At 37.1% G+C, this 27,156-nt stretch overlaps 2 protein-coding genes across 2 annotated transcripts; one reads left to right on the plus strand and one right to left on the minus strand.

Moving 5' to 3' along the window:
• The first annotated feature begins 754 nt into the window (after positions 1–754).
• C14H5orf46 (chromosome 14 C5orf46 homolog) lies at positions 755–13,457 on the plus strand. Its single transcript, XM_034518716.2, has 4 exons — positions 755–858; positions 8,623–8,770; positions 9,234–9,292; positions 11,558–13,457. The coding sequence occupies exons 1-3, from the start codon at positions 789–791 to the stop codon at positions 9,289–9,291; spliced, it is 276 nt and encodes a 91-aa protein (XP_034374607.1). The 5' UTR covers positions 755–788; the 3' UTR covers position 9,292; positions 11,558–13,457.
• Positions 13,458–19,163: 5,706 nt separating this feature from the next.
• LOC117720167 (secretoglobin family 3A member 2) lies at positions 19,164–24,212 on the minus strand. The gene is made up of 3 exons (XM_034518637.2): positions 24,024–24,212; positions 21,584–21,786; positions 19,164–19,459 (listed from the first exon to the last, which is right to left on the minus strand). The coding sequence occupies exons 1-3, from the start codon at positions 24,076–24,078 to the stop codon at positions 19,436–19,438; spliced, it is 282 nt and encodes a 93-aa protein (XP_034374528.1). The 5' UTR covers positions 24,079–24,212; the 3' UTR covers positions 19,164–19,435.
• Between the last annotated feature and the right edge of the window lie 2,944 nt (positions 24,213–27,156).

Here is a 27,156-nt window from a genome sequence, read left to right on the forward strand (position 1 = left end):
TGTTGGTGGGAATGCAAACTAATGCAACCAATATGGAGGTTCCTCAACAAAATGAGAAGTAGAGCTATCATACAGCTTAGTTGTTCTCTTCTTGGGCATATACTCAAAGGACTTTATGTGCTATCTAAGAAATGAAAATCTGGCATATATATATATATATATATATATATATATATATATATATATATGTATATGCTTTTGCTAACCTGCTAAGAAAAAGAAATTATAAAGTTTCTGGAGTGTATAAAAAGCTGGAAAATGTTATAGTAATAAGATGCTCTAGTTTCAGAAAGACAAACAACACATGTTCTGTCACATATGCAAATCGTAATTTTAATGTTTACATGAATGTAAATGAGGAGCTATAAGAGTGCAGTCAACTATGGAACTTGATAGGCAGTCCTGAGAGGGGAACAAGAAAAGTAATGAGAAAGTGGAAGGAAAGGCAAAAGGTCACATGTGATAGGAAAACTGATGGGAGCCTATTAGGAGTGGAACAAGAGAAAATGGAGAAGATGGAGGAAAAAACCCAAAGAAATGAAACTCAATTGCTTTGATGGAGGAAAAAACCCAAAGAAATGAAACTCAAGGGTTGCATTTTGAATTGCTTTGATTTTGAAAGACAGGGAAGAGCTCATTGCTAGAGATGTCAGGGCAAGCTGTGTAGATGTCTTGTGCAACTGCCTACATTTCACAGCAGATGATGTCATCACAAGTGTCCTATAAATTGAGCAAAGCTTCAGGTGCACCTAGGCAACTTATCTGCATCAATACCCAAGACAACAGGAATGGCTGTCTCGGTTCTTCGCCTGATGGCTGTCCTGGGACTGAGTGCCCTAATCCTGACATGCCAGGCAGGTAAGTGTTTCTGATCATAGCCCAGAAACTTGGCCATAATTTGCTGTGATGGGTAAAATCTGGCAGGGATCCAGAACACTAAAGGGGAGGGGCATTTTGGCACCACAGAAAGAGCACTGTGCCTTTGGAAAGGCATCTGATACAGAAAGCAGTTCTATTAAGCTTAATTTTTGTTGCATTCTCCATTCTCAGTAAATGTATATTTGAAAAGAATCCTTTCCTAGATTCTTAAATGATAAGGTGACACTATTTCATTATATTTCATTTCTTGAGAAATGTCTGTGGGGTGTTTTGATGTTTATAACTAATAATGTTCAATGTTGATGAAGATTATTAAAGAAAATGTAAATTAAGGCACAATATTTAATACCTGTAGATGTCAAACAAATAAGGTAACATTAATTGTGGACAGTCTTACAAATTTGTCATGAAAATTAAAGAGACAGTTTAGAATAGTGCCTGGTTAATAATAACCACAAAAGAATATTAAACACTATTGTTTTCATGTATAATAATTTTTTAAGTTTGAGGACAGATTCATTAGCTTAAAAAAATCACCCACGCAGTTTGAATATCTCAGCAGCTTCTTGGCCACAGAAAATAAGTAGTGCTATTTGAATTACCAGTGTAGATATCAGACATATGGCAGACAGACACATGGAAGGGAGAGGACTTAAAGAAGGTATTAAGAAGACCCAGAGTATCAGAAAAATCTAAAGTGATACAGGGAGGTACATGTTTAGTGTAGAGATAGAAGAAGATGATTTTCTGAGTACTTCAGAAAATCTAGCAGACTCACCAAGCTTCCTGGCTGCAACCTAGTAAGCTACTGTGCTAGGGGTGTGAATTCTGGGAGGGAAAGGTACAGTATCTCATTAAGGTGATAATTATTATATCTATCTCTTTGGCATGGCTTAAGGTGGGCTCGCCTTCCTTCTTTGTGAGCAGTGGTACCTTAGCCAGGAGATTAACTTGACACAAGTGGAATGTTAGATCTTCACCCAGCCAGATTATCTATTTTCTTCACCACAAGGTGTCTTACATACATAGGCATTTATTGCTTTATTGCTACTCTCCATTAACCTTAAAATCATTTAGGGACCATATCAGGTATGGATACCCTTCTTCCTCAAAACACCTCTGGCACTTTTGGTCTCTGGCAAAGACAAGGTTGCCAAGTGATCCAAATACATTTCTCACTTTTAGTGGGGAAATAACTTAGTATGCCTAGCTGCTCAGTTTAATTTACCCTAAGCTGATTAGCCAGTTTTTACCTTGCTCTCATTATTCACCCTTCATAAGAAGTAAGTCTAAATTCTAAATGCTTTTTTTTTTGCTTTTGCTTTAGACAACATTTCAATGTTTTGAATTTATTTTCTTTTCTTTTCATTTTTTTATTCTTTCTTTTTTATTGGATATTTTCTTTATTTACATTTCAAATGTTTTCCCCTTTCTAGGTCTCCCCTTCTGAACCTCCCTATTTCAACCTTTTCTCTTGATGCCCCTGTGAGGATGCTCACCCACCCACTCCTGTCTTTCTGCCCTGGCATTCCCCTACACTGGGGCATCGAACCTACACAGGGCCTCTTCTCCCACTGATGTCCAACAAGGCCATCCTCTGAGGCATATGTGGCCGGAGCCATGGGTCCCTCCATGTGTACTCTTTGGTTGGTTGTCCAGTCCACTGGAGCTCTGGGGGTTCTGACCAGTTGACATTGTTGCTTCCTCCATTGGGCTGCAAATGCCTTCAGCTCATTCATTCCCTTCTCCAACTCCTCCATTGGGGACCCTGCACTCAGTCTAATGGTTGGCTGCGAGCATCTGCCTCTGTATTTTTCAGGCTCTGGCAGAGCCTCTCAAAAGATAGCCTATCAGGCTCCAGTCTGCAAGTACTTCCCAGGATCCACAATAGCTTAAAGGTTTGGTGACTGTATATGGGATGAATCTCCAGGTGGGGCAGTCCTTTCAGTCTCTTTCCTTCAGTCTCTTCTCCATACTTTGTCTCCATATTTCCTCCTATGGGTATTTTTGTTCCTATTCTAAGTCTAAATGCTTTTATGGAAGTATGACAATGACCAATCTGGTTTCTTATAGTGAAAGAGTACGCTGGGCATGGAAGTTGGGGTACCAATTCAGTGCACCTTTCAGTAAGACCCTAAACAGGCATTGATATTTTTATAAAGCTATGTTTAGGGGAGAAAGGAAGTCTTTAACTATAGCCTTGAAATAGACGTCAAAGGGAAGTAAAGATGAGATATTGCCATTACAAGCTCTAGACAAATAATCAGGAAAAGCCAAAATAAAGGATACTTTTAAAATATCAAAATCAGAGTCCACTGGAATATCTTGGTGGGCCCACAAGAGCATACATACATTAGTCTTGTTTGTTGTTGTTTTTTTGGTTTTTGTTTGTTTTTGTTTTGGTTGGGTTGGGTTATTTGTTTGTTTGTTTGTTGATTTTATTTTGTTTGTTTTGTTTTTGTTTGTTTAGTTTTTAAGTTTTTCTTTTGGCCTACAAATTGGTCTCCAGAGTGATGAACTCGGGATACACTTTTCAGGTGCTTCAGCAGCTGTTGGAGTGGATATTAGCACAGTGTGAGGTCTTGCGCAGATGGCTTCTAGAGGAGGGGAGACAAAGAAGAAATTTTTCTATTATATGATTTTTCAATTGAACACACTGGTCCCGTCTCTCTTGCCTGCAAGTAGAAAATACAGTGCCAAACTGAACCAATATCCTGATGTCCTTCATCTTGGGTAGCATTTTTTTTTTTTTTTTTTTTTACTAAGAAGAAAAGCATCATTGAGAAATGGCTGTCTAAGCAACATTTTATTTACACTTGAGCTTAACATCAATGAATATGAGTCCTTGGATAATTAACCGACATACATCTTAGTCTTTGATTGTACTTTCCTATCAGGTGTTTAAGACAATGCCAGTGCCTCAAATTAATCATTTCCATTTTGTAATCAAGGCCAGTTGTAGTTATGATCCTCATTTGTCTCTTAAGAGCCAGACAAAGTCTTGTCCTGGATCCTTTGGCCTTCTTTGTACCATTTGTCTCATCTTCTCTGAAAATATCAAAGGCCTTGCTTGACCATGGCTTCCTTGGAGGTACTAAGGAAAGTTTTGCTTCTGTGTTGATCCTCCTATTTGTAGACTAGACAGTGGTTATATCACATGCAGTTTTCTTTCCATGGCCTCCCTGAGCAACAGGACAAGTGACTCTTCAGATCTACAGGACATGTCCAGAGATGTCCCCTGGGAACTAGTTGACCTTGGAGGGCAAGTAGCAAACAATTGTCACGTTATATTTTTCTGTCCACATTATTATAGGCCTCCACATAAAGTGGTTGAACACTCAGAAGTTCAGTTACACCAGCTTGGTATTTTTTAACTACTATTTAATGTTTAAATAAAACTTAACCCAAAACATAAAATTTATTTAAACTTTCATTACACATGTATGATTTTTCTTTTAAGGCAGTATTTGTAACTAATACCAAAAAACAGATTAATAAGAGAACCCCATTGATTTAAATAGAAGTTAGATATCAAGGTATTGAAATTCGATGTACTTATGTGTGTTGTGTATGTGTGTTTGTATTTTAAGACTTATATTTTTGATATCCTATATAATTTACCCAGACCTCCATAACTTCTTTAATATTTCTGTTTTTTTATTCTGAAATCATGCATAATTTTAATAGACTCTCATAATAATTCTACTAAATAAACGCCCCATATTCTCATTGTCCTTAGTTGGTGTAATAGTAAACTAAGCTTGCAAAGAGCACAAGTAAAAGTGTCTCTAATTGTAAAATCTGAGTTTCTAGGTTCTTCCCACTGCGACTAAGCACATGTTTCTTTTGTGTCCCAGGAGGCACACAGAGGACTGAGAGTGCATGTAGCATTCTCATGTAGCAATTCAACTTTTTGTCTGCAGAAGACTGTGGATTCTTGACTTGTCTCTCTTCAGAGTATTACAGAAAGAAGAGTGTGTAACCACTTAGCAACAGGCCCCTTCACATGTAAGCTAGTAGAACTCACAGCTCCAGATCACCAATATGAAACCCAGATGAACAATAGAAAAGAATTATGGCAGAGGGGATGTCTGTGTGGACTCTGCTTCTAAAGTTTTCAACAGAGTGATGGAATGCGTGAGACTTATGTTGTAAAGACAGATCTCAATTTACCTCATAACCTCTGAAACTAGTTAAATAAGTACAGTTTTAAGTGTTAATTTCCTTGCCTATGAAATAACACAATTAGGGGCTAGAGAGATGGCTTACTGGTTAGGAGCATTGTCTGCTCTGCCAGAGGTCTTGATTTCAATTGCCAATGTGATCTAGATCTGATGCCTTCTTCTAACATGCAGGTGCACATGCTTATATACACAATATTAATAAATACATAAATCTTTTTAAAGTTAACATAACTCTTGATGTGACCACATAATATGAGCATGTTTTTATAATCATTTTTAAAATGTAGAATTCTATATACTTCTTGTATTTGCTCAGAATTTTATAAACACATTCAGTTAAGAAAGTCAGCTGAAAACTTAATGTAAATAAGCCTACTCTTTATTATATTTTAAAAGAGAAAATATTTCATTATAGACCTTATGAGTTAAGAGTTTTGGTATTCCAGTAGCATTTTAAATTTTCATAATATTCTAAAATGTTAAAGGAAAATGATGTTATTATAGCCTTGTTGATGTTATAAGTAATAACACTAATAATACAGTAGATAAATTGCTGTTAACTTAATATGGATCTGATTCTGTGATAGGTGGCATATACACCATGGTTATCTATTTCTATTCACATAAATACATGAGCAATATATATAATACTTTTCACCCTAACAATATTCCAAAGAAGAAACAAAATGACAGTTGTTAAGTGTATTTTGCAAAAGTACATGACTAATATTTTGCTGAAAGCCAAAAGAAAGATAACCTTAAACCATGTTGCACAGCACACACTAATACCGCTGAATATGCATGTGGCCCACAGACTGAGACTAATTCCCAGCTTTAGATACTCTAAGCTCTTACTCCTTAGGTGTTGAAAAGCTAGTATTTGGTATACATTAAGAGTGAGTAAAACTTTTATTGTATTGAAAGTGAGGTATTTTTATTTTGTGCAGGGAATTTTTGCTTTACACATAGCTGGTATCCTTGGAGAACCATTCTATGAGGTAATCCAATACAACATGAAGACTATGAGACCTGGAGTTAGATGAAATCATACACTGGGTCAGGCACTTTTCCTGAGTGATGTTAGGCAAATTGTTTAATTTTCCAGAACATCTCAGTTCTCCACTGGAAACAGTGGCCCCATCTTAGAGTAGGATAAGGATACAGGTCTGTGAGGATATACTACCACAGCACTGCATGACAGAAACTCCAAAGAAGGGATCTCCTGCTTCTTCTCACAGTGAAAACAAACCCATTTGGCACTTTGGTCACAGACCTTTATGTGAGAGTGACCATCATTATTTTAAGTCTTAAGTGAAAAGGCTTATATACTGTATGTACTCTACTCTAAAAACAAAACAAAACAAAGCAAAACAAAAGCAAAATGTGTTCTAAATGAAAAACTTAGCTGCTGGATGAATACCTGATTGATGTTGACAGACTAAAGAGTCTGTCAAATATTTCATTATGCCATAGTAAATAATAAATAATTATGAAATCTAATGCCATTTTTGCTAATAGTTTCTATTTTTGAATATAACACAGATTGCACATTTTTTCATCACTCTCCTGCCCCGGAAAAGGGGTGGCTACACACCCTTCAACTGAGGCTATGGCTGAAGTGTTAAGGATTTGAGACTTTATGAAGCAAAGCTTGTAGTGAGCATACAGGATAGATATAAGACACTTTTGTGTGTCCCAAGAATTGCTTTTTATACAAACAATGTTTAGTACTGCTTTTGAATTTTATAAACTTCTAGAATGAGGAGCAAGACAGAATCACGGGGTTTTTAACAAAAGAGATCAAACCAATTAAATGGACTTTTCTAAAATTTATTTTTTCTAGTACTTGTAGCAAACAAGATTCAAACTGATTTTCTTATAAATTTGAATTTTCAAATAAGTAATGAATTATTGTTAATGTAATTTCATCTGATATCACATTTATCAGTCTTATCCTAAAAATAATTCGATATTTAACTAAAAAAGAACAAAGCATCAAGTATATTTTATGTAGAGCCTGGCCATACTATAGTTCTGTGGATAAATGAAAAAAAAAAAAAACAGTCCTACCTCATCCTATTATCAGGATTCAGAGAGAAGGTAACACACTGTAATTTATGCCACTCTTCAAGGTCTTTTAATCTCATGAAATCAGCACCATTAACATCCAAGGGACACATGTGCATCCTCCATCATGGCTGATGAAGGACTGGGTGAATGATTCCTATAGTTATCCTTTGGGTTGCTGCCTTCTCTTGCTTTTGCACAGCCTTCTGGCCCTTAAACATTTCAATTTCTCCATCTAATAAGCTAAAAAAATTTCATATCTTAAATCATTACCCAATGAGAAAAGTTGCACAGCATTTGTAACATCATTATTTATAAACTACATAAATAACCTAAAAATGACAAAAAGTTATCATTTATCTTCTGTTCACTTTCATTAAAAAGTACAAATTGCATCCATTTTCTGCAAAGAGCACAGTTTATTACAAAATATTGTAAAACAATCTAGATTTTGATATCAGACAAATGTAGTATTTGATTATATTTTTATAACCTGATAAATCTCTGAGAAGCAGCTTTGAAATCTCTAACTTCACTTCTTCAACTTTAAATTGGCTTAGTAATATTCATACCTCATAGAATTGTGATTGTATAGGAACACAATATATGTGAACCTTCTGTCGGGGGTATATATTCATGGAAACTACCCATGAAGATTTTATTTACTGTTTTTCTATTACCATTGGCACAGAAATCACATGGAAACACTAGTGACCTATACGACATTGAACATCTATGTTTTCTGTATCTTAAGCCTGGCCTTGACATTAGCTGCATGAGCTAATTTCCTTACCTGTATTAATTGTTGTATCTGTAGATAACAGCATATCTCTGTCTTGATCAGAGAAGCCTCTACTTATAGCAGATGACAGTTAACACAGAGACACCCTCTGACTTTTCAACCTGGAGAGAACAAGACAGTGGAATGTCTTCCCCCAAATTGGACATTCATATCACATGATTGTTCTCCAAGGTTCAGGGATTATCATGGAAGAGGAGTTGGAACGATTGTAAAATCCATAGGTAGTTGATAACATCAGAAAACATTGTTTTTCAGACACAGCAGGGAAGTGTGAACTCACAAGACTTGTGACAGCATGCACAAGAGCTTCACAAGCCCTGTAAAGTAATATCTCAGCATAGAAGGGGGGAGCCTGACATTAAACCCAATGCTGGCTGAGGAACTCATAGCATTTTATGGGTACTGAGAAAAGTCAGTTTTCTTTAACACCTCACTCTAATAAGCTAACTGGATACAGGACATGCCAAGTCCTCAGACTGCATTGGAATCAGAAACTTTTGAGATTAGAATTATATAAGATAATGCTGTAAAGACTGGAAGATGTAACTAATGACATAACTTGGTACCAGGTAGATACCAAGGAGCTCAAGGGCTCCTACATGAGAAACAGATTTTCCTTTTTTTTTTTTTTTTTTAATTGTAGCTAAAAATCACATCTGACATTCTTTTCTGTATATTTTTGGTTGACAGATGACAATCCAGATGAGAAACCAGACAACAAGCCTGATGATTCTAGTAAAAATCCAGAGCCAGAATTCCCCAAATTCTTAAGCATTCTGGGTTCAGAGATCATTGAGAATGCAGTGGATTTTATCCTTCGCTCCATGTCCAGGGGATCGTAAGCAATGAGACAAACTTTTTTTTGGTAGCTTCATTGTAGATAATGATCACATTCCTGAAAATAAGTAAAATGGAACAAGCATATTCATTGTGTTTTGAAAAAAAAGTCACACTACCTTAAGTTACATTTTATATGTACATGTTTGCCCTGAAATTTTCTGGTCTGAGAGTGCTTCATTGATATATTTTTTAATCATAATGCTTTAAAATCTCTGGGCCATAATAAGAAGGACAACAAAACTTGTTGTCCAAGTTTTGGTCCTGATGATGAATGTTATAAGTGCTGTGTTTGGTGTAACAAGTGAGACTCCCATTTCCATTTCAAAAAAATCATAAGAATAAAACATTTTAATTAAAAAAATTAAGAAAGTAAAGGAAAAATGAGACAGTGTGGTAGGTGTGGTCTTCCTAAAATTCCCCTAAATCTACCTAATATTGGCTCTCCTCTTCTCTTTGTCAAGAAGTTTTATGGAATTTGAAGACGACCCTGGACAGCAACCTTCAAAAGTAACCTCCTAAGGTGATTTCATTACTCTCATCTGCTTCCTCCTGTGCCATTCTCTTCTCTCTAGTAGTGATATAAGGCTTAGATATAGGACATAAAATCTTGGCATGAGAGTAATGATTAAGCCTTGATGCATTCTAAAATAAAACATTTCCATCTTGGTTAGGTGATGTCTGTTGTGTACATCTTCAGAATTACAGCCTGTCCCAACTTCTGTTGCCATTCAGGCTGGGAAAGTTCTTTTTATCGCTGATTCCATTTCATAATTTGGGTGTGGCCAATGTGAGCTCAGAAAGCCATTATTGCATTACCCCAGAACATAGCCTACTCTATCGTGAGCTTTTAATGATAAAAATAAGACTTGGGCATTGTAATCAAGATATGCCCAAGACACATAATCCTGCCTTGCTCTCAAAGATAGATAAGCTTCTGAAAACACCGACTTGTGTGTTCCTGTCTCCATCTTCTCCTCAGGGAAAAGCTTTCCTCATGTTTCAGGTGCCCAAATACTCATCTTCATTCAGGCAGCCACTTAAGACTTGCCAACATTTGTGCCCATGTCCAAAATCCTTACAGGACCAACCTGAACTTCAGTGTAGGAGGAATAAAGTGGATGAGGCAACCAGAGGAATAAAAGACCATGATAGTACAAGTCCAACCTGTACCGTGGACACCTGAGGTCTGTAGCTCCATCAACAGGGAGCCCAGCCTCTCTAATCCTCATTTCAATGTTTTGAATGTGAAAAACTAGAGAAATGTCATGGTTCCTGAGTATAATGACGAGACTTCTTTTTTGACTATGCACTAAAAAAGTTGTGAACAGAGAGATTTCTGGATGAACTCTAGATGCTATCATAATCCATGAGGAATGGTTCAATATGGTGCTGTAAATAAATAAATAAATAAATAAATAATTTTGATAAGAAACGTCTATTTAAATGACCACAACATGATAACTCATGGGTTGCACTTAATGGGTAGTTGAGATGTTTTGGTTCTATGGTAACTGTCTTGTTTAATCAAAAGCATGTCATCACTTGACAGTTAAGTGATTCACAGCAATGTCTGTTTCTCCAGCTCAGAAGATTTGTCCAAACTTCTACTTATTCCCTAAATTAAGATATACAGACTAATGAGGCTAGAGAGATAAATTAGCAATTTATGAATGGTTACTGCTTTTCAAAGGACCTGTGCTTGGTTCCCACCTCCCATGTAGGAGCTTTCAAAAGTAACTGACTTCAGCTCCATGGCAACCAAGACTCTACCCTCCTTGAACACATGCTTCCATACACAGAGAGACATGAGTATAAGCAACATTATGCTTTTAAAAATATACACAATTAAAGCCAATTGATAGATGATCAATAGACATCCTATGTTTCTCTTAGCAATTTGTTTAACACCATTTCATACCACTTATCACTGTTTTTGCACACTACTTTAATGAATATTTAACCCATGCCAGTCATGCATTCACCAGTACTGTCATCACTGAGAAGCTCCTCATCTGGGCTATCACTGAGCTCAGTGTACCTTGAGAACATGTAGGAAAATGATAGGTACTTATGAAAGGGCCTGGGGAATGCCTTGGGAAAGGACAAACAAGGAGCCCCTGGAGGAGGAGTGGTGAGCATAATGTCTGTACAAAAAAAAAAGTGAATGGTACTAAATCAACACACAATATAAAAAGATAAAGGGTGTGGTGGAAATCAGAAAAATAATCCTCTCATCCTCACATTACTTGAATTAAGAAAACATTTATTTTGACACACAAATATTGTGCTTAGATTTACTATGTCCTACCTAAAAATAGGTAAATTAAATAGGATGTTCTGGTGCAGAATCAAATCTGGGCACACTATTGCATCTCCTTGGGTCAGCTTGCTCTCCTCCAATCATGAGAGAGATGTGACTGCTGTGTCTTTCCCTTCTGCCAAATATCCAGGTAATAGTGAAAGTGATGTTTCTTAACCATCCTTAAGATTGTTCTTCATTCATTCCATCCTCATCCTTGTTGCTGTGTGTTTGCTTCAGTATCTTGATTTTTTAAAATTTTTATCTTTAATATATTTCTAACTTCATTTATAGGATAAAGATGGAAAACTACTTTTGGTTGGTTGGTTGTTTTCCTGAAACCAGTACAACAGTTGATTTTATTGCAAATTCTCTCCTTCTTCAAAGTACAGAAGCATTAACATTTTAACAAAAAGGTAGAAAGTCTTCATCATCATTATTTGCTAAGTCAGAATGTCAATTGTTCTCTCTATTTGTGTTTTGAAGGGCACACCCATTTGGCAGCCATGCAAAGCAAGGACAGCCAGATCCTGAACATCCTGTTTTGTTTCACAAGTCCTGCAGAGCCAAAGACCTCAAGACAGCTCCCATCAAGTCACTGGGAATTGAGCCCCAGTTTCAGCCAAATACAATTCATTTGAGCTCCTTGATTTTGCCTTCCTCTATCTGAAGGAAAAAGTCAGAAAATAAGTATCCTCTTTGAGTTTTAGAATTGCATACTTGTGTGTGTGTGTTTGTGTGTGTGTGTGTGTGTGTGTGTGTGTGTGTTGGGTTGGGCATATGAACCTATGTGATACCCGGAGCTACTGATGATGTGAAGACCAGAGGAGAGCATCCATAAGCCTTTTCGATTTTTATCTGTCTACCTTAATTCTTTAAGATGAGGTGTCTCCTAGAACATGGAACTTGAGAGTGTTGCCTGGTTAGCAGTCCAAGTAAGCCTCTTGCCTCCACCTTCCATAATGCTGAGTTTACAGGGCTGGGTAAAAACATAGTACTTATAGTATATAGTATATATTTTGTTACTTAGTTACTTAGTTACTGGGTTAAAAACTCAAGTTGCACACCAAGCACTCTTAACTACTAAGGTAGAGACTTAGCCTCTTTTAGATTTTAATTCACAAATTTGTACCTGGGCAGTAATTTTACTACAACAAATCAATGCAATACCCATATAAATAACACACTACTGTCATCCATTCTGAACTGAGTCTTTCAGGATGGGATGGGATCTGGTACAACGTCAACACTGGATTTGGAGAGGGGTTACATAGTTGCTGTTCAAGGACTCGAACAATTCTCAGTTCTTCATAGAACATTTTCTCTTTTCAACCTCTGCTGTTGTCTTTCCCCAACTTTCAATAAGACCCATATATTCAGGCAACATATACATTTTTTGAAAAACAAAGCTTTCTTTCATATAAATAGTGATTTTTTTCACTTTATGAGGATATGGTCTCACTAAAACTTCATAATCTCTGTGAGATTGAAGAGAGATAGTGAGGCTCCTCATGTTCAACAGGGATCAAGTACAGGATGTCAAGAGACAAGAAGACAAACTGGGTAACCACCAAACAAACAGGAACATGTAATTGTAAACACAGCATCTGCAACATCCTGTAGACATGGTTCATAGCACTGTTACTCTGACCTCACAAATTCCTGCCCTAACTGCATAGCTTGTGGAGTCAGCATTATGCCCTTCATGAAAGTGCTAGGTGGAAGGAAAGCTTCAATTTAGATGAATTCAAATTGTATGAATTCCTTCCACCACTCCCCATTTTTTTTTTCTGGGAAAAAGTTTCAGTTACCTCACAGTGGTTAATCCTGCCAGAGCTGACCACTTTCCATCACTTCTCCTATATCTCCTTCCTTTGCTTCTTTTCTCCAGGTACATAGAAGGAATTTTCAGGCATTTATCTCTAGAATGTTCTTTTTCACACTTGAACATTCTTTGCTATCACTCTTCTTTAACATATTGCCATACAGTAGTGGCATGTGGATTTACCTTCATTTCATCAACTCCTCTCTCCAAGACTAGCTTCTCAGAAATCTCACCATAGGTTCTAGTGTTTAACATCACGTCTGCTGGATAGTACTTTCTATGCTATTTGGGATGTCTCACTTCAGTCCATCAAGTTCATCTCTTAACATGACACTCAAACTTGATTTATTTCATTTATTCATTAGAATGTTGTACTTACATATTTAATAAATACACATGTATATATACATTCATGCATGCCTTTAACAATTAATGAAAAACGAGGCCATGAATCTACAAGAAATCAAGGATGTGCATATGAGATGGTTTTCATGTAGGGAAGGAAAGGGGGAAATGATGTAAATCCAATATAATCTGAAAATATTAAACAAGTAATTTTTATCTCTTTGTTGTTTGTTTTCCTAGCTAGGGTTCTCTGTGTAGTCCTGGCTGTCTTGGGATTCACTCTGTACATGAAGCTGGCCTCATACTCATAAGAGATATTCCTGCTTCTGTTTTGCAAGTGGTGGGATTAAAGGTGTGCACCAAGACCACCCAGCAAAAAATATTTTTTTGATTTTTTTATTGGGTATTTTATTTACATTTTAGATGTGATCCCATTTCTCTACCCTCTCCCCACCTAGGAACTTCCTATCCCATCCTCCCTCCTCATGCTTCTATGAGGATGTGCCCCCACCCATACGTCCACTCCCACCTCCCCACCCATGAATTCTCCCACACTAGGCATCCAGCCTTCATGGGACCAAGGATTTCCTCTCCCACCTATGTCCGACAAGGCCATCCTCCCATATATATACAGCTGGAAATATTTTTTTAAAACAGAAAATACATAGAATAAATATTAAAAATATTTTAAAAAATGGAAATGTAATCCAATGAGACAGTAACCATGACTCTTTTGTTCAAAGTTCCTTGCCAAGTTGTGAGCAGTAAAAGCAGACACAGTAGTAAATATTTCTTGTACCTATCATTAAGGAAAAAATAGAAACAATGGAAAGTTAACTTAAGGGGAAAGCATTATGAGTTCAAAGTGACCATTATTTCAAGCCCAATGTTGCTTTTAAGTGGCTTAGAGTCTCCATACAAAGGGTGAGTGTCTAATCAAGGAGTTACATACAGAACAGCATAACCATGAAGACAGTCATGGCAGTGTGAAATATGGAGCAGCATCTCTTGTGCTCTGTAGAAAGATGTGGGACAACGTGTCAAAGGCAGCAGTATTAGAGTATTGACCTGATAGATAGTAAAGGAGAAAAAGGAATGGCAATTCTAAACTAGGTAACCTTGGCAACTTTTTGAGGGCTGCATATCAGTTAGAATGCTTGTTTGTAAATAACATCTTCCAGTTGCCACACATGTGTATTAATGAAGGGTCTATATTCACTACCTTAAAGACCCAGATTTTATTACAGCACCATTCTCAATGTGACTCTGACTGTCTCTTATGAGATTTTCATGAACGACAATGGTAATGCTTCCTGGGTAAAGTACCAGGAAATAATGGTATGATATCATTTTAAAATGATAATGACTATTATGAGAAAGACTTGGAAGTATAGCAGTTACTTTATTGATTAGAATTGACACTACTGTTAAAAGGTAGGGTAGATCTGCATTTCATGGTGTATAACAAATTTTATAGTTTATTGAATCATGGCTGATGCATTATATCCAGAAAATTTAAGTATATATTTCAGGAATTTTGATAAACGTGTACCCCCAAACTGTCATCTAATAAGATACTGAGCATGTTCATTATATGTAAACTTTTCTCTTGCCATTTATAATCTATTTGCTTTCACAATAGATTGATGTTAACTTTCTCTAGCCTAAAGGTTGATTTTTAAGGTACTATACATGCAGTTCTGTCTCAGGCACTAAAATAACACTTGACAACATCGTGGGGTTAGTTGGCTTACATGGTTCCTGGGCTAACTTGGGAAATCCAAATACACTGTTAACCCACCTCCACATTCAGATAAAGTGAGAAGGCAGACATAAATCTGGCTTTTCCTATTATCAATACAATTTGCTTGGAAACATGGGTAGAACATGCATTAACCTAAAAATAAATCACTAGAAACAAAATTGAGACCAATTTATCTCCTATAATTATTTGGGAGAATATCTAAAGTATGAGTCTATTCAAAGACTTTAATATGTTACTCATGCATTCATAAATTCCATGGTGGGTATTATCACACTCCATGGACACTGGCAGATGCTATACTTTACTCTCTTTGAACTTCCCTAAAGTGAGAGATGATTACAATCAATCATTCATGAATGCTTAATTCTGTTTAGAAAGACATGTTCAAAAAAGAAAACAATTGTTTCTTTTATGACCTATTAAAATTGTATCTTGCCATTACAAGTGATCATGGAGGTTTTAAAAGAAGTAATATTTGTGTTGATATGTGGACAGAATAATAAACAACACGGCAAAATGATCAAATGTGACAAAATCTCAAAAAGAAAAAAAAAGTCAGAAAAAAGACATTTAAAGTTGAGTGAGTGATATTTTTAATAGTCCTATGCTTGCCCACAGAAGAAACACAAAAATAACCAAGCTGTGAACAAGAATCAATGAAGTCAAGGAGAAATGTAATCTTATACAATCTCACATTTTGTCCTAAAAAATGCTTCCAAAATCTAAATAAAAATGTTTAAGCATTAAAATTATTAATGTAAACACTGACTTACATTTTAAAACTCCACTTGCTTGATGTAGAGACAAGATGAAATTAAAAGGCAGGTTTAGGAGCACTTGTAAGAGGTAGACAGACCAAGGCAAACTAGTGTCAGTGCAGAGGAGTGATGTAGGAGAATACAAGAAACTAGGAGCTCACCCACACAGATGCGGTCATGAGTCAGATAGTATCTGTCGGAGAGAGGGCAGTATCAATAAAGAATAGTAGGTGGCTGACTAAAGTCTCAGTATGAGTGGTGATTCCATTCTGGGAGATGGAGGACAGCAAACCAAAATTATTCAAAATCTTTCTGTGTGGGTAGAGAAAGAAATGGCCATGATTCAGACACTCACCTCTTGGCTTCTACTTTTCTGCTTGTACAGTCTCAATTTATGTTCCCTGAATCTGCTCAAACAACTTTAGGCAACACAGATATAGGTCATTTCTTTGAAGATGCCAAGTTCTCTGCATTATGAGCATATTCACTCCATCAACTACTTTCTAGAGCATTTATTTGGCTAACCTGGCCTCTGTAAGATCTCTAGATGAGTGAGGCATGTTGGTTTCACTTGTTACTGTATGTTTAATATCAATTTAAAATACTGCAATCAATATTCAATGAACATTTATTGAATAAAATATATATACAAAGCAACAAATAACCAATAATTATCATTTTTAGTTACTCAGTAGATAGGTTTATACTTGATTAAGTTACACTCCTGGTTAGGGGCATTGCAGAGAATGAACTTTGATATAAGTATGTTAAACAAAAGAGTGTCTATATCTGTGTGTTGAACAGGCTTTAACATAATGCTTGAAAAAAGATCCTGGCACTAAGTCTTTTATAAGGCAGCAATTTTAAAAGTATACCTAAAAGCTCTAGAAGTAAAAAAAAAAGCAAGCACACAAAATTGGAGTAGAAAGCAGAAAATAATCAACATTAGGGCTGAAATCAATTAGTTAGAAACAAAGAAAACAATACAAAGAACCAATGAAACCAAGAGCTGGTCCTTTGAGAAAATCAACAAGATAGAGTAACCCTTAGCCAAACTAAGCAAAAGACAGAGAGAAAATATAGAAATAAAGTCAGAAGTGAAAAGGGAGACATAACAACAGACACTGAAGAAATCATTAAGTCTTACTTCAAAAGGCTGTATTCCACAAAATTGAAAATTTTTCAAGGAAATGAACAATGTTTTAGACAGGTAACACTTACAAAAGTTAAATCATGTTCAGGTAAACTATTTAAAGAGCCTTGTAACTCCTAAAGAAATAGAAACAGTCATTAAAAGTTTTCTACCCAAAACGAGCCCAAGGGCAGATGGTTTTAGTACAGAATTCCCTCAGACTATCAAAAGAGAGAGAGAGAGAGAGAGAGAGAGAGAGAGAGAGAGAGAGAGAGAGAGAGAGAGATAACAGTAATACTCCTAAAACTATTTCATAAAGTGTAAGCAGAAGGAACACTGCCAAACTCATGCTCTGAAGTCACAGTCACCCTGATACCTAGACCACACAAAGACCCAACAGAGCTAAGCAGAAAATTCTCAACAGAGGAATTTTGAACTGCCAAGAAGCACTTAAAGAAATATTCAACATCCTTAGTCATGAGGAAAATGTAAATCAAAACAACCCTAAGATTTCACCATATACAAATCAAAATGACTAAAATAAAACACTCAAGTGATAGTACGTGCTGGCAAGGATGCGGAGCAAGGAAAACACTCCTCCACTGCTTGTGGGAGTGCAAACTTGTAAAACCACTTTGAAAATCAGTTGGGCAATTTCTCAGAAAACTGGGAATAGCTCTACCTCAAGACCCAGCCATACCATTTCTGGGCATATACCCAAAATATACCACACAATACCACTGGGACACTTGCTCAGCTATATTCATAGTAGCTTTGTTCATAATAGCCAGAACCTGGAATCAACCTAGTTGTCTCTCAACTGAAGAATTGATAAAGAAAATGTGTTACATCTACACAATGGAATACTATTCCACTATGAAAAACAAAGACATCATGAATTTGCAGGCAAATGGATGGATCTTGATATCATCCTCAGTGAAGTAGCCCAGTCCCAAAAGAACATGTACACATGGTATGTGTTCAGTTTAAAATAGATATTAGTCATAAAATACAGGGTGCCCATGCTATATACTTCACACACCCAAGGAGGCTGGCCAGGAAGAAGGGCACAGGGAAGGATGCTTGAGCTTCACTTGGAAGGGGGAATGGAATGGAAGTGAAAAGCAGATGGAGGGAGGGATCTGGTTGGGAGAGGTGCTCAGAAAGGGTGTGGGGGGCTCCAGGTCATGTGTGAGGAGGGGCAGGAGAGATAGATGGATGGCTATGAGAATGAATGGAAACATGCAACACACAGGGGTTGGGGGAGTTAGGGAACATCTCTAGGAAGAGACAGAGACCTGAGATAGGGGAGGCACCCCAGAATCAATAGGGTCAATAGCTGTGACCCACATCATTGAGGAAATGGAGCCTGGGGAGATTGCCTCCTATGGCCAAGCAGGAATCCCGGACCAGCCCATGTATGTTCTTTGGTTAATGGCTCAATCTCTGAGAGCACCAGGGGTCTAAGTTCCAACCAGTATTTGACTGTGGGTGTATGGCTCTGTCTGAGTCAGTTGATTGGTGGGACATCTCAGAGGACAGCCATTCTAGAAGCATAATTGAGTACCATTAATAGTGTCAGGGATTGGTGCTTGAACATGAGATGGATCCCAAGTTGAGACGGTTACTGGTTGGGCATTCTTTCAGTCTCTGCTCCATCTCTGTACCTGCATTTCTTATAGACAAGATAAATGTGAGGGGTTGAAAGTCTTGTGGGCAGCCTGGTGTCCCTATTGATTCACTGGGATTCTTGTATGGCCAACATTATTTCAGATGTTAGATTTAGCAGAATAAATAAATAATCTATATGTGCTTTGTCTGAGGATTATGTATTAAAAGCATTTTAAAGCTATTGGATGGCCTTAATGTAACTACAGATTTAATAGAAATTTCAGTCTTGGGGTTGCAATGATATTAGCATGGTCTTTGTCTTGTTGAAGGTTACTTACTTTTTCTATTTTTTTTTTTTTTTTTTTTTTTTTAGAGAAAATGGTTTATTTCATCTTATATCTTACAGTAGATTATAAATGGTAGTTAGGACAGGAAATTAATCATGAACTTGGAAGCAGGTACTGAAGAAGAGATCATGAAGGAATAGAATTACCATCTTGTGCAGACTGATTTCTTATTCCAGCTGTTCAGGGATGGTACTTGCAATAGTAAATCATCAGCCAAGAAAATAAAATTTTTTATTAGTAGAATAAGATGAGGAATCTGGAAACATGAATACATAAAGAATGGTAGGTAATGAACAAAACTGTCTTACAGAGAGAGAAAGGAATGAGTATGTCCTATGATGCATGCTGGACTATTTGTCCAATAATAGTCTCTAGAGAGTGAGACTCAAGAGGAAATTTGTCTAGTTATATTCTTGAATGAACACAGGCTGAGCCACAGATATATTCATTGCTTTATTCATACTTTTCTAGACTCCCTAAACTCTATGACATTCAGTCTATAAGTGATAGAAAGATCCAGCCAGCCAGAGTGAGCACATCCTTCTCTTTTCACTCCCTCCTTAAATCTCTTTGTGCAGATTTTATACCAGGTGTGAAAGGGCCTCCTGGAAAATAGAAACACAAAGATAAATATGATAAGCCTTCTTACCTATAATTAGTATGTTTCAAAAATATTCACTTTCAGTCTCCTATTTGACAACATTGTGCTGATGTTGAAGGAAAGACTCAGTGGGTCTTATCAAGGATCCCAAGGCTCTTCCGGTCTGGACCAGAGCACTGAGCAGATCTTGGATGTCAGCTCTGCCCCCAATCTCCAAGAACCCAGAGGAAGCAGGGATCCCAGGTGCTCTTACTTGGGCAGTATCTTAGGTAAGCAGACAGCAAGGCCTGCCCCAAACAGGGAGTAACTGGGACCCACAAGGACCCAGGAAGTCACTCCCAGCCTGGAACACTGGTTCCTTCTGGTCTGGGCCTGAGCACTGAGCAGATCTTGGGTGGCAGCTCTGCCCCCAATCTCCAAGAACCCAGAGGATGCGAGGATCCCAGGTGCTCTAACTTGGGAAGTATCCTGTCTGAGCTTGACCACTGAGCAGATTTTAGGCCCCAGAGCTTACCCCAATAGTTACACCCACCCCACAAATTCTAATACAACCAAGAAAATAGGAAAGGCAGGCTCCAGTCAGGGACAAGGCAGGTAGCACTAAGGAGATACAGATGGCAAAAGGCAGGTGCAAGAACATAAGCATCAGTAACCCAAGGTACTTGGCATCAATAGAACCTAGTTCTCCCACACAAGGAAGTCCTGAATTCCCCAATCACTAGGAAAGCAAGATTCAGATTTAAAATCATGTGTAATGATGATGATAGAGGACTTCAAGAAGGACATAAATAACACTCTCAAAGAATTTGAGGAGAACACAGGTAAACAGGTAGAAGCCCTTAAAGTGGAAACACAAAAATTCCTTACAGACTTACAAGAGAACACAACCAAACAGGTGAAGGAATTGAACAAAACCATCCAGGACATAAAAATGGAAGTAGAAACAATCAAGAAATCACAAAGGGAGATCACCCTGGAGATAGAAAACCTAAGAAAGAAATCAGGTGTCATAGACACAAGCATCACCAACAGAATACAAGAGATAGAAGAGAGAATCTCAGGTGCAGAAGATATCATAGAAGATCAGATGCTCCAACATTCTGTAGTATAGGGACTGTCCAGGTGTCCAGCGGTCTCTATAAATTGGCTATGTTTTAGAAACTATGCTTTGTGTTTCCCATAATCTCAGTTAACTCAGTCATTCTGGATTTCTGATGGGTTGAAAACTTATAGTCTCATAACCAGTCCTTGCTATTTACTTTGAGAGAAAACATTTGAGAGGATGGTTTTCAGCTGACATTCATTCTAAAGCCAAGAAAAAAAAAAAAGCCAGGCTCAGAACTAAGTCTTTTATTTAGGAGAGATGACAGGGGTTCTGCTTAGTCAACAAAATGATAGACTGGGTATTAGGTCTATCTTGCACCTTACTGACATAAATTAGTATAGTTATGCTCTAACTGTATTTTGAGAGAAAAGTTTTATTTTAACAGGAAGGGTGATATGTAGGAGGAGCTAAGGTGAGAGGAGTACAGAGAAAAGGAGGAGTAAGGAGAGGAGGAGAAGAAGGAGAGGAGGAGCTAGGAGATGAGACAGAAAGAGAGAGGGGGGCCAGACATGGAGGCGGATATTCACATGTCTCCACCAGTCAACGATAGTTGATATATCTAGATTGGGTATTAGGTTACACTTCTGATTTATATTGAGCATTACCAAACTTATAAAGCCTTTGGTTGACATTAAAAATTTTGTATAAAAGCAAAAAGAAGAAGAGGGTATGTAATAGGGGTTTTCTAGGGAGGGGAAATAAGGAAAGAAGATGGCATCTGAAATGTAAATAAAATATCGAATAAAAAATAAATTTAAAAAAATAAATTAAATAAATGCATAAGTAAATAAATAAATAAATAATTTTAAAAAAGGATCCCAAGGCTATGCGATTACATAAAGTCACAGCTTAGACTGTTCAAACATTCTTTCTGTATATGCAGATGTTTTGCTTTTTGGAGTACCTGGGATATGCACATATCTTGAGTATAACCAATGAAGAAGAAATAATACACTTATAAGTGATGGGAGTTCATTCAGGTAGCATTTGTTCTCTCTGGAAATAAGAACAAATTATAATTACCAGAAGCTTCTTCACAGCCTCTGAAGCCTCTGGCCCCAGCTCATCCACACACTTCTTCAGCCCTTCCACCAGATGTTCTACAGAAATGCCCAGGGTTTTCAGAAGCATCTTCAGGGGATCAAATAAGGGAATAAGGTTGTCCAAAGGTAAAGGTAACACTTTGTCAACAGGAAGAGGAACACTGTTGATTAGAAAGGCAGTGGCTGCAGAGCAAAAGAAAGCAAAGAGTGAACCATGGTACAACCATCCCTGTTGAAGATTACATCCCCTCGCTTTGTGCCCATCAACATCTCCAATATACATCCACTCCTTTGGATTTACCATGCATATTGATAGCTTTGGGACATGACATGTGGTATGCCAGTCCATCACCCTAGAACTTTCTCCAGACAGCTACAACCTTTTTTTCCTCTTGTGGTCTGGTTCCTTATTAAATGTTACCCCTTAGAGAAGCCTACGGTAGCCAGTAAATTTAAACAGAATCTTTGGTTTCTTTTCTCTCATATTTTTCTTATTGATATCTATAACATTATGTGTGTGTGTTATTTTACCAACATCATCCTTTCTCTGGAATAGAAGCTACATAAGAGTATGGAGTTTATGCTTGCTGCTGGCCCAATGTTCAGAACTCATTGTGTCATGCAGTAAGGGAAAGTACTGGAAACTCATTCAGTAGATACTATAGGTTCACTGAATAAGAGAGTATTTTGTATATAGGTTGTCCACAGTCATAGCCTTTAGTCAAAGGAGACATGTCATAAAGCTTCTCCAGTCAAGGCCAAGCACGGATGAATTGTATTAGAGTACATGAAATCAATTCAGTTCAGTGTTACCCCATAACTGTCATCAGTTAGAATAGGAACAGTTCTGGGTTAAGAAGAGTGAAGACAATTAGATATAAATCAATGTGGTGTAAAATAAATGTGAATGCATAAAGAATGGCTTGTCATCTGTCCAGAGTGGGGCCACAGTGAAGAATTTCAGTGGGTGTGGCCAAAAACTAGGTAATCAGGCATTGCAGAAAAAAAATCAGTCAAGTAAGATATCTGAAAGCCTTCAATGCCATACCCATAATTACAAAATATTTTCCTGAGGACAGTAGAGAGTTATCAAGGTTCTTCATTGGGAAATTGTACTTTATATCTTTGATTTAAGGAATAGTGGTCAACTAGGGATAAAAAAGGTCAGGGAGGATGAGGGACAGGAATAAATCAGAAGAGATGTATAGAGGCTAAATAAGGTACTTATAAAAGGCAGGTGTAGAAAGAAGGGAAGCTGAACATGGTTAGTTCTGGATGTATGAATGTATGCATATGTCACAGTGAAGCCTATCAATTTGTACAGTTGACAAGTTAATAATTACAAATTAAAACATTTTTTAATTTTCCAGCTAAAAAGAAGGGAAATTACTTGGCATAGAAGATAAGTAGAATAGAAAAATATGCATAATACAGTTTTAGAAAAATCTGTGCAGATATCTATATGTTATGTGCATGTGAGCATTCACCTAACAAGTTGTATCTTAGTAGCTAAGATTTTTCTGAGGTTCATTATTTCTCTGAAAAACTGTTTCCTGATTCCTGATTCAAAGTATGAAACTGGAGCCTGTCCCTTGCCCATCTGCATCTTCTGTAACCTAATTTCTCCTCAAATTTTATTTTCATAGACTGCTAGTTATTTTGATCTGCGATCCTTTCTTCTGCAATCTTTGTCTAGAAAAAAGTTCCTTGCACACTAAGGGACAAAGAAATATTCAAATATGGCCAAATTTCTCAACAAGAAAAATCTAGTAAAAGCAACCATCTTTGGTCAAGATTCTAAGTACAGGTAGCATTTAAAATCTCATGATTAATCTTCATGACGTTCACATTAAACACGTCTACAAGTTTCTAGAGTTTCTATATCTTTGTAGATAACAGTCTCCAAACATTTTACCCTTGGTGAGCAATGGCTACTATCAAGGATTTTTCTCAAGGACCCAAACATCTCATCCTGATAGTTACAGCAACTCTCTCTCAAAGGACTTCTAACGACCCATGTTCTGTACCTTATTTGAAAATTAAGCACTTCACTGCCCAGTACAGTCACTGAACCCTGCCTGTATACCTCACTGGAGAGTGCAGTACAGCAAATTCTGTAGAAAGCTCATCCTCTGTCCCACTATAACCTCATTTACAACAGTCTTTATAGCTGATAAATGTACCTACTTCAGGAGAATCAATCTAGCAACCTAACTAATTTACTGTGTTTTAGGAATAGTACTTATATTGAGTTACAGATTGATTGACTGAGGAGCGCCACTATCTTCCAACAGTTATAATTTTCTGTGACTCTGAGACTCCTTTTACCACACTCTATTGCCAGTATGCCAGTTTTAGTTGTGTTATTACAATAGTAATAGAAAAAGAGAGAGCTATCAATATTCCAGATAGTGACTTACCAGAATAACCACAAATACAGATGATCACCACCAGAAAGATAGGTACCAGCTTCATAGTTGTTGCCTGTGTTGTTTTCTTGGACTTTGGGTTGCAGTCAGAAAACCCAACAAAATCACAGTATCACAAGTTCTGCTCACTGTCACTGGACAGCTGCCTTTCCTCACAGGTACTAATATATGCACTAAGACCCAAATTTCAACCACTGCCTGTTGGCTTAACTCAGCAAAAAAGACCATGAAGGGTGTACTTTCTAACTAAACACTCTGGAATGTTTTCTACTTTTCATCACATTCTCGTGAGAAACAAAGCTACTCACAGAAGTAGTCTCAAGTAGTTCTTTCCCAAGCCCTCACATAAAAATGATGACAGATGGCAAAGGATTTCCTCCTGGAAGAACACTAAAGCAGAAAAGAAGGCTTTCTGTTGAGATTAGGGGAATGTTTTTCTATAGTATGTTTTCTGTTTATTTAAAATTTAGAGAATTGCTTTACTTGTTGAACTTCTAAGATTTAGCTGACTGGCACTGCCATGTTTCTCTTAAAATTACCCACTGATCAGTATTCACATATTAACTAAACACAAGGTCAACAGATTTCTGTTACCTTTTTAATGTCCTCTAGAAATCCGGGAAAAATTGAGTGTACGTTCATCTATCATCCTCTATGTTTGTGTCTGTGTCATCTATAGCATCATCTCTGTCAATCTACATTCTGAGAAACAATCTATTTCCAAGGCTGCCCTCCTAGGACCCAGGGCTCAGCAGTGGGACACCAGAATGACCACATTTTTAAACATTTACTGGAGTTCACTTGAGGCATTGGCTGACAGTTGAATGTAAGGAAGGGTACAAAAAAAAAAAAAAAAAAAAAAAAAAAAAAAAAAAAAAAAAAAAAAAAAAAAAAAAAAAAAAAAACCTTCAATAGGGGCAACAGGGAACAGAGTTCATTTGGTTCCTGGAATAAGTTCAGAACCCACTGACCCTATTTTACAATTTCCAAAACCAAAAACAACAAAACAAACAAACAAAAAAACTAAGAAGACAAAGTGTGCTGTCAGTCCCTTAATATTTCAGGTAAATCTTGCCTTCACCTGAAGGCATGGAATTGCTTTAAAGATTTGATAAATTATGCAAAGGAATATGTACGCTAAATTAAAATTAATGCATAGGTCATCTGTTACTAACTTCTATACACTCTTGACTGTTGCACTGTCACTAATTTGAGCTACCTGATCAACTGAATGAAAAGACTACAGCTCACTCCTGTGCAAAGTCAATGCTGCTTTCTCTGCTGTATACAGCGTCTGTTTCTCAGACATCTTAATATTCATATTAGTACATGATGTGGCTACGTTAAACCCTTAAAGTCATTTCCCATAAACCTCGTGGCATTTATTTTGGCACAGTAAACCTCTGCTATTTTTATTAGGGCTGCCATGGAATAGTTTGATTTAAAAAGCTCTTTCTCTCTACCTCTCTCTCTCTTTTGCTCTCTCCCTCTCCTCCCTCTCCCTCCCTTCTCTCTCTGTGTTTCTGTGTCTGTGTGTCTGTGTACTAACCAAGTAAAGGCAGCACCAGAGCCCACTGACATACTGACACTGTTTAAATTGTCAAACTTTAACTCATTTAATCTATCTGGCTTAGTATTTCCCTTGGAAATAGCAGGAAAACTCTTGGCCACATTTTACCTAAGCCCTTACCACTCCTGTGAGTTCAAAATGGATGAAAAACTTTCATGTAAGACCTGAAAGTATAAAAATTTTAAAGGAAAAGGAAAACTTGTTAGACCTAGGCGAGTAAGGACTTTCTTGAGAGCTCTTTGAAGGTATGCTACTAGTATACCCTCAAACAAAGACTGGCCCTCCTCTATTCTGGGAAGATGCTCTTCAATGGAACATTCAGCCTCAGAAAGGATGCACCTGGAGAGGTCAAAGAGAAAGTAGACACCTGCTTATGCAGCTAGGTCAGTCAAATCAACTCTGGTGAGTTCAAAATGGAGGGAAAGTGGTGGGTGAGGAAGAAAAATATAGTGAAAATGAGTTACATATATGAAAAAAATTACCTTTATGAGACTCTATACTACATACAATGAAAATATGACAATGAATACATTATAAAAAATAAAATAAAAAAAAAACAACCAAGATTTAAAGCCTTTTATTCTGGTCTGAATTTTGCTATGTTTAAGTAATTAAGATGTATTTCCACTAAGCAGCAGTTAGACATACTGTGATGGTTAGTCTTCATTGTCAGATTGACTGCATCAGGAATCAACTGAGAGACAAGCTTTGGCCCTAATCAGCACTTAGAGGATTGTCTTGATTGTGTTAACTAAAGTGAGAAGACTTTCCTCTTCCAGAATGTAAGATAGCACCATCTCCAGAAGCAGACAACATATGTTTTCTTTTTATATCTTTTAATTTATAGTTTTTTCTTTTAATATTTTATATATATTTTCCTTTTTTCATCTTGTCTTCAGATGCGGCTCAGGAATGTTCATAAATTATTGATATCTTGCTGATGAGTTTATCCACTGTTACAGCTGCCACCATTGCCATCTTTTGCAGACACAAAAATTCCATTTCTTAAACCTTCCAAAGTGGAATAGAGACCAGTGGCTCTTCAGGAACTCTCCAGGCCTTCAGCACCACCCACACACACTGAGCAGTGATATATTCTCAGCAAAGCCAGTGTGAAGGCAGCCATGGTGCTTTAATCCTGTTTAGGGGAATAATCCCATGCTAACCCGGGTCAATGGCTTTTCATGCTTTACAGAAAAATCCCAATGGAATGTAAGCCTGGGAGGCAAAAACAGAAAGAGTAACTGATTAATGGAGAGAAAACCAAAACAAAATTGAGGGAAACAGCAGGAAAAAAGGCAACTTGTCACAAATGACTGGATGATTTCAGTCAAGCCTCCATGGCTTCAAGCGGTTCTTGACTTTAAAGAGTTGGCTAAGAAGACAGAAGACAAAATCTAGAATTTGCAATGCCTTATATTAGAAGGTAAACTGGGGTACTTCATTAGACTGAGAACAAAGGTGGGTTGAAGTCTAATAAATTTCTATTTTTTTGTAATATCCTATCTTACAGCTTGTGCCCAGCACAGAAATCAAACACTTGCTACACATGCT

The sequence above is a fragment of the Arvicanthis niloticus genome, chromosome 14 (genome assembly GCF_011762505.2).
Source record: "Arvicanthis niloticus isolate mArvNil1 chromosome 14, mArvNil1.pat.X, whole genome shotgun sequence".
Classification (NCBI taxonomy): domain Eukaryota; kingdom Metazoa; phylum Chordata; class Mammalia; order Rodentia; family Muridae; genus Arvicanthis; species Arvicanthis niloticus.